At 49.7% G+C, this 18,904-nt stretch overlaps 1 protein-coding gene across 4 annotated transcripts in view; it reads left to right on the top strand.

Annotated features, from left to right (window-relative positions):
* The window catches only part of GARNL3 (GTPase activating Rap/RanGAP domain like 3), a 429,083-nt gene that overhangs the window by 345,636 nt on the left and 64,543 nt on the right, over nt 1-18,904 (top strand). For all 4 annotated transcript variants that reach the window (XM_063935955.1, XM_063935954.1, XM_063935953.1 and 1 more), the window contains 3 exons: nt 8,775-8,879; nt 9,666-9,740; nt 14,667-14,778. In XM_063935955.1, coding sequence (XP_063792025.1) covers nt 8,775-8,879; nt 9,666-9,740; nt 14,667-14,778 — 292 coding nt within the window. The remainder of the gene's footprint in view (nt 1-8,774; nt 8,880-9,665; nt 9,741-14,666; nt 14,779-18,904) is intronic.

Raw genomic sequence — 18,904 nt, 5'->3', positions numbered from 1 at the left:
TCCATAGGCAGGACAGTCCTGTCATCCTAGCATCCATACGCAGGACAGCCCTGTCATCCTAGCGTCCATAGGCAGGACAGCCCTGTTATCCTAGCGTCCATAGGCAGGACGGCCCTGTCATCCTAGCGTCCATAGGCAGGACAGTCCTGTCATCCTAGCATTCATAGGCAGGACAGCCCTGTCATCCTAGCATCCATAGGCAGGACAGCCCTGTCATCCTAGCGTCCATAGGCAGGACAGTCCTGTTATCCTAGCGTCCATAGGTAGGACGGCCCTGTCATCCTAGCGTCCATAGGCAGGACGGCTCTGTCATCCTAGCGTTCATAGGCAGGACAGTCCTGTCATCCTAGCGTCCATAGGCAGAACAGCCCCATCATCCTAGTGTCCATAGGCAGGATGGTCCTGTCATCCTAGCGTCCAGAACAGCCCTGTCATCCTAGCGTCCATAGGCAGGACAGCCCTGTCATCCTAGCGTCCATAGGCAGGACAGTCATCCTAGCGTCCATAGGCAGGACAGCCCTGTCATCCTAGCGTCCATAGGCAGGACAGCCCTGTCATCCTAGCGTCCATAGGCAGGACAGTCCTGTCATCCTAGCGTCCATAGGCAGGACAGTCCTGTTATCCTAGCATCCATAGGCAGGACGGCCCTGTCATCCTAGTGTCCATAGGCAGGACAGTCCTGTCATCCTAGCGTCCATAGGCAGGACAGCTCTGTCATCCTAGCGTTCATAGGCAGGACAGTCCTGTCATCCTAGCGTCCATAGGCAGGACAGTCCTGTCATCCTAGCGTCCATAGGCAGGACAGCCCTGTCATCCTAGCATCCATAGGCAGGACAGCCCCATCATCCTAGCATCCATAGGCAGGACAGCCCCATCATCCTAGCATCCATAGGCAGGACAGTCCTGTCATCCTAGCATCCATAGGCAGGACAGCCCTGTCATCCTAGCATCCATAGGCAGGACAGCCCTGTCATCCTAGCGTCCATAGGCAGGACAGTCCTGTCATCCTAGCGTCCATAGGCAGGACAGCCCCGTCATCCTAGCATCCATAGGCAGGACAGCCCCATCATCCTAGCTTCCATAGGCAGGACAGTCCTGTCATCCTAGCGTCCATAGGTAGGACGGCCCTGTCATCCTAGCATCCATAGGCAGGACAGCCCTGTCATCTTAGCGTCCATAGGCAGGACAGCTCTGTCATCCTAGCGTTCATAGGCAGGACAGTCCTGTCATCCTAGCGTTCATAGGCAGGACAGTCCTGTCATCCTAGCGTCCATAGGCAGGACAGCCCTGTCATCCTAGCGTCCATAGGCAGGACAGTCCTGTCATCCTAGCGTCCATAGGCAGGACAGTCCTGTTATCCTAGCATCCATAGGCAGGACGGCCCTGTCATCCTAGCGTCCATAGGCAGGACAGTCCTGTCATCCTAGCGTCCATAGGCAGGACAGCTCTGTCATCCTAGCGTTCATAGGCAGGACAGTCCTGTCATCCTAGCGTCCATAGGCAGGACAGCCCTGTCATCCTAGCATCCATAGGCAGGACAGCCCTGTCATCCTAGCATCCATAGGCAGGACAGCCCCATCATCCTAGCGTCCATAGGCAGGACCGTCCTGTTATCCTAGCATCCATAGGCAGGACAGCCCTGTCATCCTAGCGTCCATAGGCAGGACAGCCCCATCATCCTAGCATCCATAGGCAGGACAGTCCTGTCATCCTAGCATCCATAGGCAGGACAGCCCTGTCATCCTAGCATCCATAGGCAGGACAGCCCTGTCATCCTAGCATCCATAGGCAGGACAGCCCTGTCATCCTAGCATCCATAGGCAGGACAGCCCCATCATCCTAGCGTCCATAGGCAGGACCGTCCTGTTATCCTAGCATCCATAGGCAGGACAGCCCTGTCATCCTAGCGTCCATAGGCAGGACAGCCCCATCATCCTAGCATCCATAGGCAGGACAGCCGCCTCATCCTAGCGTGTATATATATATATATATATATATATATATACACACACTGTATATGTTGCAAGCTGTTTTCTGTTCCATTGTGCGCTGGTCACGGCTGGCTGCGCTGTCCTGTAATGCGGCTGTTGGCAGGAAGTCTGATGTGCGTAGGATTATGTCTCCCACCTTCAATAATCTCCTGTATAAATATCTCTGACTGTCATTATCGGTTCCGTTACATAATGATCATTCAGTGAATGTGGACGTGTTCTGTGACTGGGCGTCTTCGCCCTCTGCTTTCAGAAAGCCCCGTGACAGACTCATTACCCAGCAAAGGGGATTTGGGGGATATATTAAACAATAAATAAATGGGGTTAACAAACCTATTTGGAGTGTTCTGCTGAATGGTGCAGACGTGTGTGTGGAATTAGGATGGGTTGTTATATGTAGCAGTGAGTAGGTAATCATCGTGAGGGGGGGGGGGGGGGGGGGGTGTATCACTGGTAATAGCCCAGAGCTGCATAAAGCAGCCATACTCATTGAGCCATTGAATAAATGACTATTTAGTTAATGTAACTGTTGCAATGATTTGTTTGCAGTGTTTTAGTGATTTTGACAAAGTTAAACTGAAAACTTCCATGATGCAGAACAGCAGGAAAAGCCAGGCAGGGTATGTAAGCTCTCACAGGCAGGGCCCTCCTTCCTCTTGTTCTTCCCATAACACTATCCATTCCACCCGTGCTCTTTGTCTTTTGTCATCATCGTCATTGTCCCCTTCAGCAACTATGATACCCTATGCTCGCACTTACGTTGGGTAAAGGCTCATAGAGTTGTCAAATTGCCTCCCCTCCCCGTGACTCACTTGCCCTACAAGATACAGTGACTTTCCCTACCCCCACCCCGTGTCCTCATCTTGTTGTATTATTGCTCTGCTGCTCCTAGATTTGGCAATTTACACTATCTCATAATTACGACATTGTTACTATGTATTTCTCTATCGTCCTAGTGGATGCTGGGGTTCCTGAAAGGACCATGGGGAATAGCGGCTCCGCAGGAGACAGGGCACAAAAGTAAAGCTTTACGATCAGGTGGTGTGCACTGGCTCCTCCCCCTATGACCCTCCTCCAAGCCTCAGTTAGATTTTTGTGCCCGGCCGAGAAGGGTGCAATCTAGGTGGCTCTCCTAAAGAGCTGCTTAGAAAAGTTTAGCTAGGTTTTTTATTTTACAGTGAGTCCTGCTGGCAACAGGATCACTGCAACGAGGGACTTAGGGGAGAAGAAGTGAACTCACCTGCGTGCAGGATGGATTGGCTTCTTGGCTACTGGACATTAGCTCCAGAGGGACGATCACAGGTACAGCCTGGATGGTCACCGGAGCCTCGCCGCCGGCCCCCTTGCAGATGCTGAAACGAGAAGAGGTCCAGAATCGGCGGCAGAAGACTCCTCAGTCTTCTAAAGGTAGCGCACAGCACTGCAGCTGTGCGCCATTTTCCTCTCGGCACACTTCACACGGCAGTCACTGAGGGTGCAGGGCGCTGGGAGGGGGGCGCCCTGGGAGGCAAATGAAAACCTAATTTGGCTAAAAATACCTCACATATAGCCTCCGGGGGCTATATGGAGATATTTAACCCCTGCCAGAATCCACTAAAGAGCGGGAGACGAGCCCGCCGAAAAAGGGGCGGGCCTATCTCCTCAGCACACAGCGCCATTTTCCTTACACAGCTCCGCTGGTCAGGACGGCTCCCAGGCTCTCCCCTGCACTGCACTACAGAAACAGGGTAAAAAAGAGAGGGGGGGGCAAAATTGTGGCAAAAATATATTATTAAAGCAGCTATACAGGGAGCACTTATTATAAGGCTATCCCTGTCATATATAGCGCTTTTGGTGTGTGCTGGCAAACTCTCCCTCTGTCTCCCCAAAGGGCTAGTGGGGTCCTGTCTTCGTTAAGAGCATTCCCTGTGTGTCTGCTGTGTGTCGGTACGTGTGTGTCGACATGTATGAGGACGATATTGGTGTGGAGGCGGAGCAATTGCCAAATATGGGGATGTCACCTCCTAGGGGGTCGACACCAGAATGGATGCCTTTATTTATGGAATTACGGGATAGTGTCAACACGCTAAAGCAGTCGTTTGACGACATGAGACGGCCGGACAATCAATTAGTGCCTGTCCAGGCGCCTCAAACACCGTCAGGGGCTGTAAAACGCCCTTTGCCTCAGTCGGTCGACACAGACCCAGACACAGGCACTGATTCTAGTGGTGACGGTGACGAATCAACCGTATTTTCCAGTAGGGCCACACGTTATATGATTTTGGCAATGAAGGAGGCGTTACATATAGCTGATACTACAGGTACCACTAAACAGGGTATTATGTGGGGTGTGAAAAAACTACCTATAGTTTTTCCTGAATCAGAAGAATTAAATGAGGTGTGTGATGAAGCGTGGGTTGCCCCCGATAAAAAAATGCTAATTTCAAAGAAGTTATTGGCTTTATACCCTTTCCCGCCAGAGGTTAGGGCGCGCTGGGAAACACCTCCTAGGGTGGACAAGGCGCTCACACGCTTATCAAAACAAGTGGCGTTACCCTCTCCTGAGACGGCCGCACTTAAAGATCCAGCAGATAGGAGGATGGAAAATATCCAAAAAAGTATATACACACATACAGGTGTTATACTACGACCAGCTATAGCGACAGCCTGGATGTGCAGTGCTGGGGTAGCTTGGTCAGAGTCCCTGATTGAAAATATTGATACCCTGGATAGGGACAATGTTTTACTGTCTTTAGAGCAAATAAAGGATGCATTTCTTTATATGCGTGATGCACAGAGGGATATCTGCACACTGGCATCACGGGTAAGTGCTATGTCCATTTCGGCCAGAAGAAGTTTATGGACGCGACAGTGGTCAGGCGATGCGGACTCAAAACGGCATATGGAAGTTTTGCCGTATAAAGGGGAGGAGTTATTTGGAGTCGGTCTATCGGATTTGGTGGCCACGGCTACAGCCGGGAAATCCACCTTTTTACCTCAAGTCACTCCCCAACAGAAAAAGACACCGACTTTTCAACCGCAGCCCTTTCGTTCCTTTAAAAACAAGAGAGCAAAGGGATATTCATATCTGCCACGAGGCAGAGGAAGGGGGAAGAGACAGCAACAGGCAGCTCCTTCCCAGGAACAGAAGCCCTCCCCCGCTTCTACAAAAGCCTCAGCATGACGCTGGGGCTTCTCAAGCGGACTCGGGGGCGGTGGGGGGTCGTCTCAAGAATTTCAGCGCGCAGTGGGCTCACTCGCAGGTAGATCCCTGGATCCTGCAGATAATATCTCAGGGGTACAGGTTAGAACTAGAGACGAATCCACCTCGCCGTTTCCTGAAGTCTGCTTTACCAACGTCCCCCTCCGACAGGGTGACGGTCTTGGAAGCCATTCACAAGCTGTACTCTCAGCAGGTGATAGTCAAGGTACCTCTTTTACAACAAGGAAAGGGGTATTATTCCACTCTATTTGTGGTACCGAAGCCGGATGGCTCGGTAAGACCTATTCTAAATCTGAAGTCCTTGAACCTGTACATAAAGAAGTTCAAGTTCAAGATGGAGTCACTCAGAGCAGTGATAGCGAACCTGGAAGAAGGGGACTTTATGGTATCCTTGGACATCAAGGATGCGTATCTCCACGTTCCAATTTACCCCTCACACCAGGGGTACCTCAGGTTCGTCGTACAGAACTGTCACTATCAGTTTCAGACGCTGCCGTTCGGATTGTCCACGGCACCTCGGGTCTTTACCAAGGTAATGGCCGAGATGATGATTCTTCTTCGAAGAAAAGGCGTATTAATTATCCCATACTTGGACGATCTCCTAATAAGGGCAAGGTCCAGAGAACACCTTAAAAATAAAAGATGATATATTGAGAGCGATGGGATGTCATTTCCGGCACAGGCTACGCACGGGGTGGGGTTGGGTTAAAACAGCTTCCAGTGATCGTAGGGGACAAGGAGATAAAAGACAAGGAGCACAGGTGGCATGGATAGTGCTACGGGGAAGGAGGGTCCTGCCTGTGAGAGCTTACATAGTCAGCACAAGGGGTGTAGTGATGAATGGTGAATTATGAGGACAGCTGGTAAATTTAGATAAAAAGCTTTACTTTATGTGCACCTTTACTGCTAAGGAAAAAGGTAGAACGTTGGACTCTTGGAGGCAGACATGAGAGGACGTGACCTGAGTTGAGTTGAGGCGGCGTTATGTGCAGGAGGTAGCCGTTGGGAGGGAATCCGGACAGAGATGAGGTTGGAGATATAGATTGGGGGTGAAGCAATTAAATTCTCTATAGTCTTAAGAGGGGAGAGGCCGGGGTGAGGGAGGCCAAAGAATATTTGGATCACTCAGTTCCAGCCCCATTGGAGGTTGCCATGTAAATTCCATACCGCACAAGCACATACATACTAGGGTGCTGCCAACCTATGGAGTCTGAGACTGGTCAGGGTGGAACTGTAGACTTAGCCGGCTTGGTCAGGGCAGAAAAGGGCAGAGGTGGGAGAGAGGAGGATGTCCACTGAAGAGCAGAAGCAGGTGGGGTCAATAGCATTGAGCTTGTGCTTCGTGACAGTAGCCTTGGGAGGTGGGTTAGGAGACAGTAGGAGGTAGAGAGATTATGGTGAAGTTACAGATATCACCTCAAGCTCAAGCAGCGGACTACTGGATGGACAGGAGGTCCATTGGGTGAGGCTAGACAAGGAAGAGAAAGGAGCTCAGCTTAGAGGCAGCAGCATTGGTGGGATAGTGAACTCACCCAGGATGAGATGGGGGTTGGAGGAGAGGAAGTGGGGGAGCCAGGCAGCAAAGATATGAAAGAACTTGGAGGAAGATGGGAAATGACCACAATGCAAAGGTGAATAGAGGGGGAAGAGGTCCTCAAATATCTGGAAATTCTACTAGTTGATAGAGAAGAAAGTATCCATTATTTCACCATGACATTTTGGCCACTAGGGGCACTGTTTTAATGAAGTCCGTGGCTGGCTTTTGATTTGATGCGGAAATGTCATTTTATATATATATATATATATATATATATATATACAGATTACTGTTATTCGCACAGAATTACTTGTGTACATTGGTATTGGTGACCATTCCTAGCCTATAAAGTATTAATAAAAGCTTCTCACAAGCAGCCTATGTTCCCTTTAAGCTGCCATGGAGCTGACTGTGAGTGGACTTCCCGAATCTCTGCAATCTCCTACTGAGAAAGCAGACAAGTGGCTCTTTAAACGCTAACAAAATGTTCCCACCAGCCCCATACATCAGGCAGAGCGTATGACATTAATAGGGTCTGTGTGATGAAACGCCGCTGTCATTCCTGGGCCTGGCTCTGCCGGCTATAACCATAATCATTATCCAGAAATAGACATCATCCGTTTTGCCTGGTGGCCCGTCATTAGCACCGATTTGCAGAGATCTTTCTCGTAATTACCGCCCCCACCAGACGGGGATCGTTGCACACAGCGGAAACTCAATGTCGGAATCTAGGACAGATCCCCCCTATTACACACACTTGTGGTTTTACATAAACATAACCATTTACCAAACAGACAGCAACATGTTGCTGAATTCTACGCCCATGATGCACAGCGAGATTCTACAGTCAGGGGCAGATTTATGGCAATATAGACCTGGAACTGCTGATGGGACTATTATGTCTGTTGTCCAAAATTGCTGCTTTAATTCAAATATGATATAATAGTTAGTTGTGTCAATGGTTCTTCCCAATAATTGTCTTAATTTTCTTGGGCAGAGGTTCCCAAATTATGTCATTACACTCCAGGTTTTAAGGATATCCATACTTGAGCACAGATGATTACATCAAACTGGCTGAAGCACTAATTGAGTCACCTGTGTTCAAGCTCAAATATCACCTGGGCTGTATTGGCTGAGTTTGGGAACCTCTGGTCTAGGGTCTGCAATACTCCTCTTAAACAAGTACAGTCGAGGACTAATCTTAAGTGTTTAAAGCTCCACAGCTGGGCATCTCAACTCCAGTCCTAAGGTCCTCCCAATTCTGGTTTTCAACTCACCCAACTCTGAGCCTCTGGTCCCCAAACTCGGTCCTCTTGTCCCTCAACACTGAGAAGCTAACTACATCCTATCCTCTGTCCCCCTAACAATGGTCCATGGGTCCCTCAACTCTAGAACTCTTGTCTCCAAACTGTGGCCCAGAGGTCTGCCAGATTTACTCTACAGGATGTCAGCTCATGTCCTCAGGATCCCCAGCCCTTGGCCTTAGGTTCCCCAAACCTTGTTCTCATATTCCCCAACCCTTGTTCTCATATTCTTGAACCCTTGTTCTCATATTCCAGAACCCTTGTTCTCATATTCACCAACCCTTCTCCTCATATCCTCCAAACCCGGTCCTCAAGTTCACCATCCCCGGTCCTCAGGTTACCCAACCCTTGTGCTCAGGTTCCCCGACATTTAGGGGTATAACATGTAGAACAGGTGCTACAGTGGATAACTAGATGTAGAACAGGTTAGGCATCATGGGGCATTTGACATAGGGCATTAGATGTGGAACAGGTGGCTTAGTAGTTTATTTGGTATAATAGGGCATTAGCTATAAAATATGTGCCACATTGGGGCAGTAGATGTGAAACAAGTTACACACCGGGGCAGTAGATGTGAAACAAGTTACACACCGGGGCATTAGATGTGCAACAGATAGCAAAGTAGGACATTTGCATAATATGGTATTAGATGTGTGGCATAGGGAGCCATTAGATCTGGAACAGGTGATAATTTTATCAAGGTCATGGTGCTAAAATTGTATTTATAATGATATTTCTAGAACATGCTAAACAGAAGATCATTCAGCGACGTCCTGCCGGAATCACCTAAATCTGCCAGAAAGAAAGAAGAAGCTCGGCAGGCAGAGTTTGTCAGGATTGGCCAGGTCTGTATCACATGGCACCTATGGTGGGAGCGCTGCAAGAGTCCTGGTATTGGGGTATAATGTCTGTCCAGCCGTATCTGACCATGTGACCTGCGCTAAATGCTCTGTTGTACCACTTATAAATCCAATGGCGAAGACACAGACCGCAGCAGTTATTCTCCGTTTTCCGCCGTCTCCCGCAGCAACGCATTTTATTATTTCAGTGCCAGCTTGGTTGAATTTTTGGCGCAATGTATTTGATGAAGGATAGCTAGTTTGGTTGCTACGGTCAGCGTCTCCACCTCTCCTCTTTAGAAGACTTGATACATCTCCCCCTTAATGCTTTGACAATTTTGGATATGGGAATTGCGGGAACTCTGGGTTCTCGCTGCTGATTGGAAGACTGGAGTATGGGCCATTAATGAGGAGCCACCACGTATCTCCAGGATATGGTGTCCCCGCCATTCTGCTACTTGCAGAAGGAGGAATCTACTCGGTTATATTATTGTACTATACTATTTATCATGTTACTCAATACGTTACAGTTTCCAGACATTCTGTCACTGCTGGAATAAAGGGGTCATCACAGAGGTCAGTGCTGTCAGGAACAATCAGGACATGAAGGTTTAAGGCACAGAAATACAATGTATTGTGCTATGCGCAGAGATTGCATACAAGATATTAAGAAGCATTGTGGTTAGTGGGCTTGGGAATGTGCTCACAGGAATATACAAAGACAGGGACCTTTCATAGGAGCCATATTATCACCTGTACCTCCTCTTGATTATGTCATTTGTTTTGTTTTAGGCGCTGAAGTTGAAAACAATTGTACGGGGAGACGCTCCTACAAGTCTGGCGACCACGGGGCTGTGTAGGAAAGAGGTTAGAACTCTCCATTGCCAGCCCAATGAATCCTTACTGTAGTTGATGAGACTGTGTATGACATGTCCCCGGTGCAGGAAGGCTGGTGCTATATCATGTGTTAGTGCACACCAGGGTTCCGGCCAGGTGCAGGAGGCTGTAGCTATATCATGTGTTAGTGCACACCAGGGTCCGGACGGGTGCTGGAGGCTGGTGCTATATCATGTGTTAGTGCACACCAGGGTTCCGGCCAGGTGCAGGAGGCTGTAGCTATATCATGTGTTAGTGCACACCAGGGTTGCAGCCAGGTGCAGGAGGCTTTAGCTATATTATGTGTTAGTGCACAGCAGGGTTCCGGCCAGGTGCAGGAGGCTGGTGCTATATCATGTGTTAGTGCACAGCAGGGTTCCGGCCAGGTGCAGGAGGCTGTAGCTATATCATGTGTTAGTGCACACCAGGGTTTCGGCCAGGTGCAGGAGGCTGTAGCTATATCATGTGTTAGTGCACACCAGGGTTTCGGCCAGGTGCAGGGAGGCTGTAGCTATATCATGTGTTAGTGCACACCAGGGTTCCGGGCAGGTGCTGGAGGCTGTAGCTATATAATGTGTTAGTGCACACCAGGGTTCTGGCCAGGTGCAGGAGGCTGTAGCTATATCATGTGTTAGTTCACAGCAGGGTTCCGGGCAGGTGCTGGAGGCTGTAGCTATATCATGTGTTAGTGCACACTAGGGTTCCGGCCAGGTGCAGGAGGCTGTAGCTCTATCATGTGTCAGAGCACACCAGTGTTCCGGCCAGGTGCAGGAGGCTGTAGCTCTATCATGTGTCAGAGCACACCAGTGTTCCGGCCAGGTGCCATGCTTTAGTGCACACCAGAGTTCCGGCCAGGTGCAGGAAGCTGTAGCTATATCATGTGTTAGTGCACACCAGGGTTCCGGCCAGGTGCAGGAGGCTGTAGCTATATCATGTGTTAGTGCACACCAGGGTTCTGGCCAGGTTCAGGAGGCTGTAGCTATATTATGTGTTAGTGCACACCAGGGTTCTGGCCAGGTTCAGGAGGCTGTAGCTATATCATGTGTTAGTGCACACCAGAGTTCCGGCCAGGTGCAAGAGGCTGTAGCTATATCATGTGTTAGTGCACACCAGGGTTCCGGCCAGGTGCAGGAGGCTGTAGCTATATCATGTGTTAGTGCACACCAGGGTTCCGGGCAGGTGCAGCAGGCTGTAGCTATATCATGTGTTAGTGCACAGCTGGGTTCCGACCAGATGCAGGAGGCTCTAGCTATATCATGTGTTAGTGCACACCAGGGTTCCGGGCAGGTGCTGGAGGATGTAGCTATATCATGTGTTAGTGCACACCAGGGTTCCGGCCAGGTGCAGGAGGCTGTTACTATATCATGTGTTAGTACACACCAGGGTTCCGGGCAGGTGCTGGAGGCTGTAGCTATATCATGTGTTAGTGCACACTAGGGTTCCGGCCAGGTGCAGGAGGCTGTAGCTCTATCATGTGTCAGTGCACACCAGTGTTCCGGCCAGGTGCAGGAGGCTGTAGCTATATCATGTTTTAGTGCACACCAGAGTTCCGGCCAGGTGCAGGAGGCTGTAGCTATATCATGTGTTAGTGCACACCAGGGTTCCGGCCAGGAGCAGGAGGCTGTAGCTATATCATGTGTTAGTGCACACCAGGGTTCCGGCCAGGAGCAGGAGGCTGTAGCTATATCATGTGTTAGTGCACACCAGGGTTCTGGCCAGGTTCAGGAGGCTGTAGCTTTATCATGTGTTAGTGCACGGCTGGGTTCCGACCAGATGCAGGAGGCTGTAGCTATATCATGTGTGAGTGCACACCAGGGTTCCGGGCAGGTGCTGGAGGATGTAGCTATATCATGTGTTAGTGCACACCAGGGTTTCCGGCCAGGTGCAGGAAGCTGTAGCTATATCATGTGTTAGTGCACACCAGGGTTCCGGCCAGGTGCTGTAGGCTGTAGCTATATCATGTGTCAGTGCACACCAGGGTTCCGACCAGATGCAGGAGGCTGTAGCTATATCATGTGTTAGTGCACACCAGGGTTCCGGCCAGGTGCTGTAGGTTGTAGCTATATCATGTGTTAGTGCACACCAGGGTTCCGGCCAGGAGTAGGAGGCTGTAGCTATATCATGTGTTAGTGCACACCAGGGTTCCGGCCAGGAGCAGGAGGCTGTAGCTATATCATGTGTTAGTGCACACCAGGGTTCTGGCCAGGTTCAGGAGGCTGTAGCTATATCATGTGTTAGTGCACAGCTGGGTTCCGACCAGATGCAGGAGGCTGTAGCTATATCATGTGTGAGTGCACACCAGGGTACCGGGCAGGTGCTGGAGGATGTAGCTATATCATGTGTTAGTGCACACCAGGGTTTCCGGCCAGGTGCAGGAAGCTGTAGCTATATCATGTGTTAGTGCACACCAGGGTTCCAGCCAGGTGCTGTAGGCTGTAGCTATATCATGTGTCAGTGCACACCAGGGTTCCGACCAGATGCAGGAGGCTGTAGCTATATCATGTGTTAGTGCACACCAGGATTCCGGCCAGGTGCTGTAGCTATATCATGTGTTAGTGCACACCAGGGTTCCGGCCAGGTGCAGGAGGCTGTAGCTATATCATGTGTCAGTGCACACCAGGGTTCCGGCCAGGTGCTGGAAGCTGTAGCTATATCATGTGTTAGTGCACAGCTGGGTTCCGACCAGATGCAGGAGGCTGTAGCTATATCATGTGTTAGTGCACACCAGGGTTCCGGCCAGGTGCAGGAGGCTGTAGCTATATCATGTGTCAGTGCACACCAGGGTTCCGGCCAGGTGCTGGAGGCTGTAGCTATATCATGTGTTAGTGCACACCAGGGTTCCGGGCAGGTGCAGGAGGCTGTAGCTTTATCATGTGTTAGTGCACAGCTGGTTTCCGACCAGATGCAGGAGGCTGTAGCTATATCATGTGTTAGTGCACAGCTGGTTTCCGACCAGATGCAGGAGGCTGTAGCTATATCATGTGTTAGTGAACATCAGGATTCTGGCCAGGTGCTGGAGGCTGTAGCTATATCATGTGTTAGTGCACAGCTGGGTTCCGACCAGATGCAGGAGGCTGTAGCTATATCATGTGTGAGTGCACACCAGGGTTCCGGGCAGGTGCTGGAGGCTGTAGCTATATCATGTGTCAGTGCACACCAGGGTTCCGGCCAGGTGCAGGAGGCTGTAGCTATATCATGTGTCAGTGCACACCAGGGTTCCAGCCAGGTGCAGGAAGCTGTAGCTATATCATGTGTTAGTGCACACCAGGGTTCCGGCCAGGTGCTGTAGGCTGTAGCTATATCATGTGTCAGTGCACACCAGGGTTCCGACCAGATGCAGGAGGCTGTAGCTATATCATGTGTTAGTGCACACCAGGGTTCCGGCCAGGTGCAGGAGGCTGTAGCTATATCATGTGTCAGTGCACACCAGGGTTCCGGCCAGGTGCTGGAGGCTGTAGCTATATCATTTGTTAGTGCACACCAGGGTTCCGGCCAGGTGCAGGAGGCTTTAGCTATATCATGTGTTAGTGCACACCAGGGTTCCGGCCAGGTGCAGAAGGCTGTAGCTATATCATGCGTTAGTGCACAGCAGGGTTCCGGCCAGGTGCACGAGGCTGTAACTATATCATGTGTCAGTGCACACCAGGGTTCCGGCCAGGTGCAGCAGGCTGTAGCTATATCATGTGTTAGTATGCGCCAGGGTTCCGGCCAGGTGCAGGAGGCTGTAGCTATACTGTATCATGTCCCTGGTGCACGCTAGGGTTCCGGCCAGGTGCAGGAGGCTTTAGATGTATCATGTTCCCGATGCACTGCAGGGTTCCGGTAGGTGCAGAGACTGTGGATATTTAATGTCCACAGTGCACCAAGGTTTCGACCAGTTACTGGAACCAGTTGCAGGGATTTCTCCACACCACTACCCATAATAGTAACCATAAATACCATGGACCTCATTCAGGTTGGATTGCAAATCACGATCCAACCGCAATAATTACAATGCCGATGCGAGCGCTGCGCAGTATTTGCGAATGCTTCTGCCTGATTAACAGGCAGAGGCGTTCGCGCGGGGGGCGGCAATGGTCCGTTTCCAACGTGGAGGTGGAGCATTGCGGGTGCGGCGGCTTCCAAATGGGGGCGTGGTTTCAGCGTTATCGGGACGGCTGTGTGACATCACACGCAGCCACTCTGATCAAAAAGATGGCGGCAGGTCTCCTGCCGTTGCAGGCAAGCTGCGTCAGCAGGAGGCTTCCCTAATTTCTGTGACCACACGATAATTGCAGCGCGATCGTAATTAGTGCGGGTCACAGAGGGGGTGGCGGCGGTTAGCCTGCTGGGCGATCTTGCCCTGCAATGGGCGGCCCACAACATGCGAGGCAAAGTATTGCAAATTCTGCAAAAAAGCAAAATCTGCGGTCCTTACTGAGTAGTGGGCCTAATTCAGACCTGATCGCAGCAGCAAATTTGTTAGCAGTTGGGCAAAACCATGTGCACTGCAGGTAGGGCAGATGTAACATGTGCAGAGAGAGTTAGATTTCGGTGAGGGGTGTTCAAACTGAAATCTAAATTGCAGTGTAAAAATAAAGCAGCCAGTATTTACCCTGCACAGAAACAAAATACCCCACCCAAATCTAACTCTCTCTGCACATGTTACATCTGCCCCACCTGCAGTGCACATGGTTTTGCCCATCTGCTAACAAATTTGCTGCTACGATCAGGTCTGAATTAGGCCCAATGTCCCATGTCTACATTTCAAAACCCTGGAGACATGAAGGTAAATATGGAAGACGGGGCAAAAAAAGGGGATATATAGTACATAACTGTATATATATGGTGAAATAAAATCGAATGTTCCAGATATATTTCAGTGTTGATATAACAATACCTGGACCTTAAACATGCCCCCTCTGTTTCATTGCACAGCCCTGGGAGTCCCAGTGTTTCTGTAACAGCTTTGCCCACGAAGCTATCGGTGGAGATTCCTGGGGGCCGTTGCTATTAGTATCCACAGACTCCGGGGTGTTGCTAATAGAAGGTACGTGTCTGTCATTGTGTACAGGATCTCTCATTGGTGAAGTATTTTCTGGCATATAGCATTACATCTGAGAAGCACAGACACAATGGTCCTATCCTCCCAGCTTCACAGCGCGTGGGGGGACATCAGACAAAGCCGACGGCTATTTATATAGTAGGGGCACTGCTGGCTGACGTGACAGACAGATGCTGCTAGTTGTGACACTTCGGCCTGACCTGAGAGAGTTATGTACCGTATACCAGCCCGTTACCCATTTTCCACACTATATTTTCCTAACATATTATTTAAAATGCAAAGTAGCATAACGGGGGCTCCAGTCTTCAGCGTCCGTATGTAAGTAGGCATTCCTGGAGGTTTGAGGAATTGGACGGGGTCATAATTCATTGCGTTGTCCACTGGTTTGGATGTCCTCTCCCCACCTGGGGAATAGCGTAGCAGGTACTGGATGATGGCCAATGGTACTGGCAGTTTTTGGTAAAATGGCTCTTTGCAGATCAATGCCTGAGACCGCTGGTTCAACTCGCACACATGGGGTCAATATTGGTGATCGGCCCTTCCAAGATGCAAACTACATGGCCCACCTGATCAGTATTTGCCATCAGTTTTAGGTGTCTTATTTCTGATATCAAGTAGTCACAAGTGTGCCCTCTCATGTTTAGCAATGTATGAATGGATGAATGAATGGATTAATGAATGCAGACCTGAGCGGTCTAGCTGAAGTAGAATGCTATATGAATGCTCTGTACACACAAAGCTGTCTCCACTGAATCAGTTTTAGAATTTTCATGTCAGTTGTATCCGAATTTCAACTTCCTACGTCTTTGAAGTTGGGATAAAGAGTTTCCAGGTATACATAATGCGTACAGACCTGAGAGATGCAGCCGCAGGTGACGGAAATAATTCCGCTTCCATAGGCTCGAGCTTTGGCTTCACCTCAGCAGTTTTTTTTTATCAATTGTGACCTAAAAGCTGAAAGTGAGTTCACCAAGAGATTGTGAGATTATGACATGTAACTGGTCCTCCTACACATATGCCCAAAGCTGCCATTTAAAGATGGTTAATGGACCGGTCACATTTCTGTGATAAATGGGTATTCCTGGTGATCTGGCTCATGGGGCACCTTAGGCAAAATAATAGTGCAGCTTGAAAGGCTTGCAGTTCGCTGAAATTGTCACATATCGGGTACTTAGACCCTGTTAGCTGGCATGTGTCCGATAGCCAGACATCCCAGGTTTCCCCTTTTGAAGGGGTCTGGCATGGGCACTGCCATCTTGCCTGAGGCCAACTGAGACCCTTACAACCATTCACAAAGTGTCTATGCTGCACATGACTTCTACATCCAATCCAGAGTTAGAGTTCTCTATTTAAACCTGTCCCTGCCACTTGCTCATTGCCAGTACAACTAGTCTTTATCCTAGTCTCCTGTGTCAGAAGCTGGTCTCTGTGTCTGAGCTTCCAGCATCTGTTCCAGTTCCTCTCCGGTGTCATACAGGGTGCTCCTATTTCTGCTACTGATTCAGCCCTGTACTCATCGCTCTGCAGCAAGGTTTCATCATCTGCTCTCCCTGTTGTATCAGAGTACTCATCCTGTACACCAGTGTGCTGTCTGCCACCTGCGGTGTTACCTGTGCCCCAGCTGCAGTCTGCTATTCTATAGCCTCCTGCATGCAGTCTAACAGACAAATAAAGTGAGCGAAATAGATGGTGCCTGTCTTTGGTAGGTGCGCACCCCATACCTTATACAGGAAAAACATTGCTCACAGCATCCGCCCAGGGAATTGTCCTATTCCTCGTTAGCTGCGACAGAGGTCCTGCAGCGGTCCTGTCTGTCCTGCCTTTTATATCTTCAGTTTCCTTTTTCTCCTGATATCGATGTCTGTTGCAGCTTTAGAAAATGCTCTTTCCTCCATATACGTTTATATATAAATTGCTTTTAACATATATTCTAGTGGAGGAGTGTGAGAAGGCTCTTCAAAATACACAGTTATATAGAATATTGGGGGTCATTCTGACCCGATCGCACGCTGTAGTTTTTCACAGTGTAGCGATCGGGTCAGTAATGCGCATGCTCCGGCGCCGTAGTGCGCCGGTGCATGGCGCCCGTCGCTGCGCAACGATCGCCTCTGCCTGATTGACAGGCAGAGGCGGTCGATGGGCGGGAGGGGGCAAAACGGCGGCGCAGTCCGGCATTTCGTGGGCGCAGTCCGGCCAACGCAGATGTGGCCGGACCATGCGGGGAGTGGCCTGCTGCGTGATGTCACATGTAGCCACTGCGGGCCGGGGAGCGATGAGTAGCTCCCGGCCAGCACACTATAGCTGCGCTGGCCGGGAGCTACTCTTGAAGTGCAAGGGCATCGCCACTGTGTGATGCCTTTGCACTTCTGGGGGGGGGGGCGGCACTGACATGTGGGGCGGACTAGCCCTGTGCTGGGCGTCCCCCCGCATATCTGAGTTCATGATCGTAGCTGTGCTAAATTTAGCACAGCTACGATCAAGTCGGAATAACCCCCCTTATACATATTGCATATGTGTGGAGTTTATATGTTCTCCTTGTGTATGTGGGTTTCATCCATGTGCTTTGGTTTCCTCGCAGACTCTAAAAAATATTCTAGCAAGCTAATTAGAGACTGTAAAAAACTAATTAATGTGTGCGTGGTAGGAAACATAGATTGTTAGCCCAATGGGGCATGGAAAGATGTGAATGACTCTCTGTACAGCACTGCGGAATATGTATGCGCTGTATAAATAACTTTATGTGCTAGTACCAGTATATAGAGTATCCCTCCCCGCCCGCCCGCCCCCAGTTTCTGGTTCCTCAAACTACCTGGGTATAATATTGTATATCGTTTTCTTACTCCCAAATAGAGAATCTGATATGAATATAAAGAATATTTATCACTGTGCCGAGAGAACACCATTGCGCTCGGAAAGCGCGCGGCTTAAAGCAATCTACTTCTATAATAAACCCACAAGAGAGTCTCCGGGGGCCGATCAGAGGCTGCCCCTCCGAGACACAAAGGAGTAAGATCTCGCCGCTGCGAATCTCATTAGAGCCGGGCTGCATCTTATTGATTCATTTATTTCAACAGTTTTATTAATGTAATGCGCCGAGCGCCAATTACGGTCTATTTTTAGCTGCTCGGCTACAAATTAGGAATCCGTTAATACAGCAGCAGCCTGCGCCTCCTGGAAGGGAATGAAATCAGGATAATTGAGGACTTCTCTGACACAACATGTCAGATGTGTGGATAATGTTGACACTATCCACTAAATAATGACCTTTTCTCATGTGCGATGTCATTGTTGCCTTAGGCTTTCTGCATCATGGTAATCCTTACAAAGTCTGCAGGAGAAATGTATTTTATTGTACAGTATGGGGAATTACCGGGAGAGGAAAATCATTATTTACTCCTTGAGGCGACCAGACAGTATTATCCAACTTCTGATCAGCCTGTGTGGGTGTGAAGTCACACACCAAAGCCTGGCTATCCTCTCTCTCTCTCTTCTTATCTCCTGTCTCTCCTCTTCTCTCCTCTCTCTCTCTTTCTTTTTCATCCACTAGGGGTCACTGGAGTACTCTTGGGATATGGACGGGGCGTAGCCGGGAATGGCACATTTAAATATTTAAATTAGTAACTGGTCACCCCCTCCATACTCCCATATAGCCTTCAGTATTTTTCTGTGCCTCCAGTCGGGAAGGTGCAAGTGGAAGAAATCCACAGAAACTTCAAGGTTTTTTTTTGTTTTGTTTTTCAAATTTTTCTCCACAATTCCTTCCCAGATTATAAAGAATCTTGGGTCCGGGATTGTTGGTGCTGCAGAAGGGCAGCAGATGGTCTGTCGGTGCTCATAAGAGGAGCCCCGTCATTGACCACAATCAGCAGAGCTGACTGCAGCCTCCGGCTGCACAAGGAAGCAGGACGGAGCTTGGCAGAGTAGCCCCGTCATGGCCTCCACGGGTGGTGCAGGTACTGAGCTGTTAGGCAGCTCTCACTGCCGCTGCTCACTCATTTACTTTACTCTCATTTTCTGGGCGGTCAGCTCACGCTGCCGCCCATTATGTGACTGTATTTATTTATTACTGTGTGAAGGTATTTCTTTATTAAATGTAATACAGTCCTGCTGC

The sequence above is a fragment of the Pseudophryne corroboree genome, chromosome 8 (assembly GCF_028390025.1).
Source record: "Pseudophryne corroboree isolate aPseCor3 chromosome 8, aPseCor3.hap2, whole genome shotgun sequence".
In the NCBI taxonomy this organism is placed as follows: Eukaryota; Metazoa; Chordata; class Amphibia; order Anura; family Myobatrachidae; genus Pseudophryne; species Pseudophryne corroboree.
Note: the sequence above shows the minus strand (reverse complement) of the source record. Positions and strands in the feature narration are given on the sequence as shown.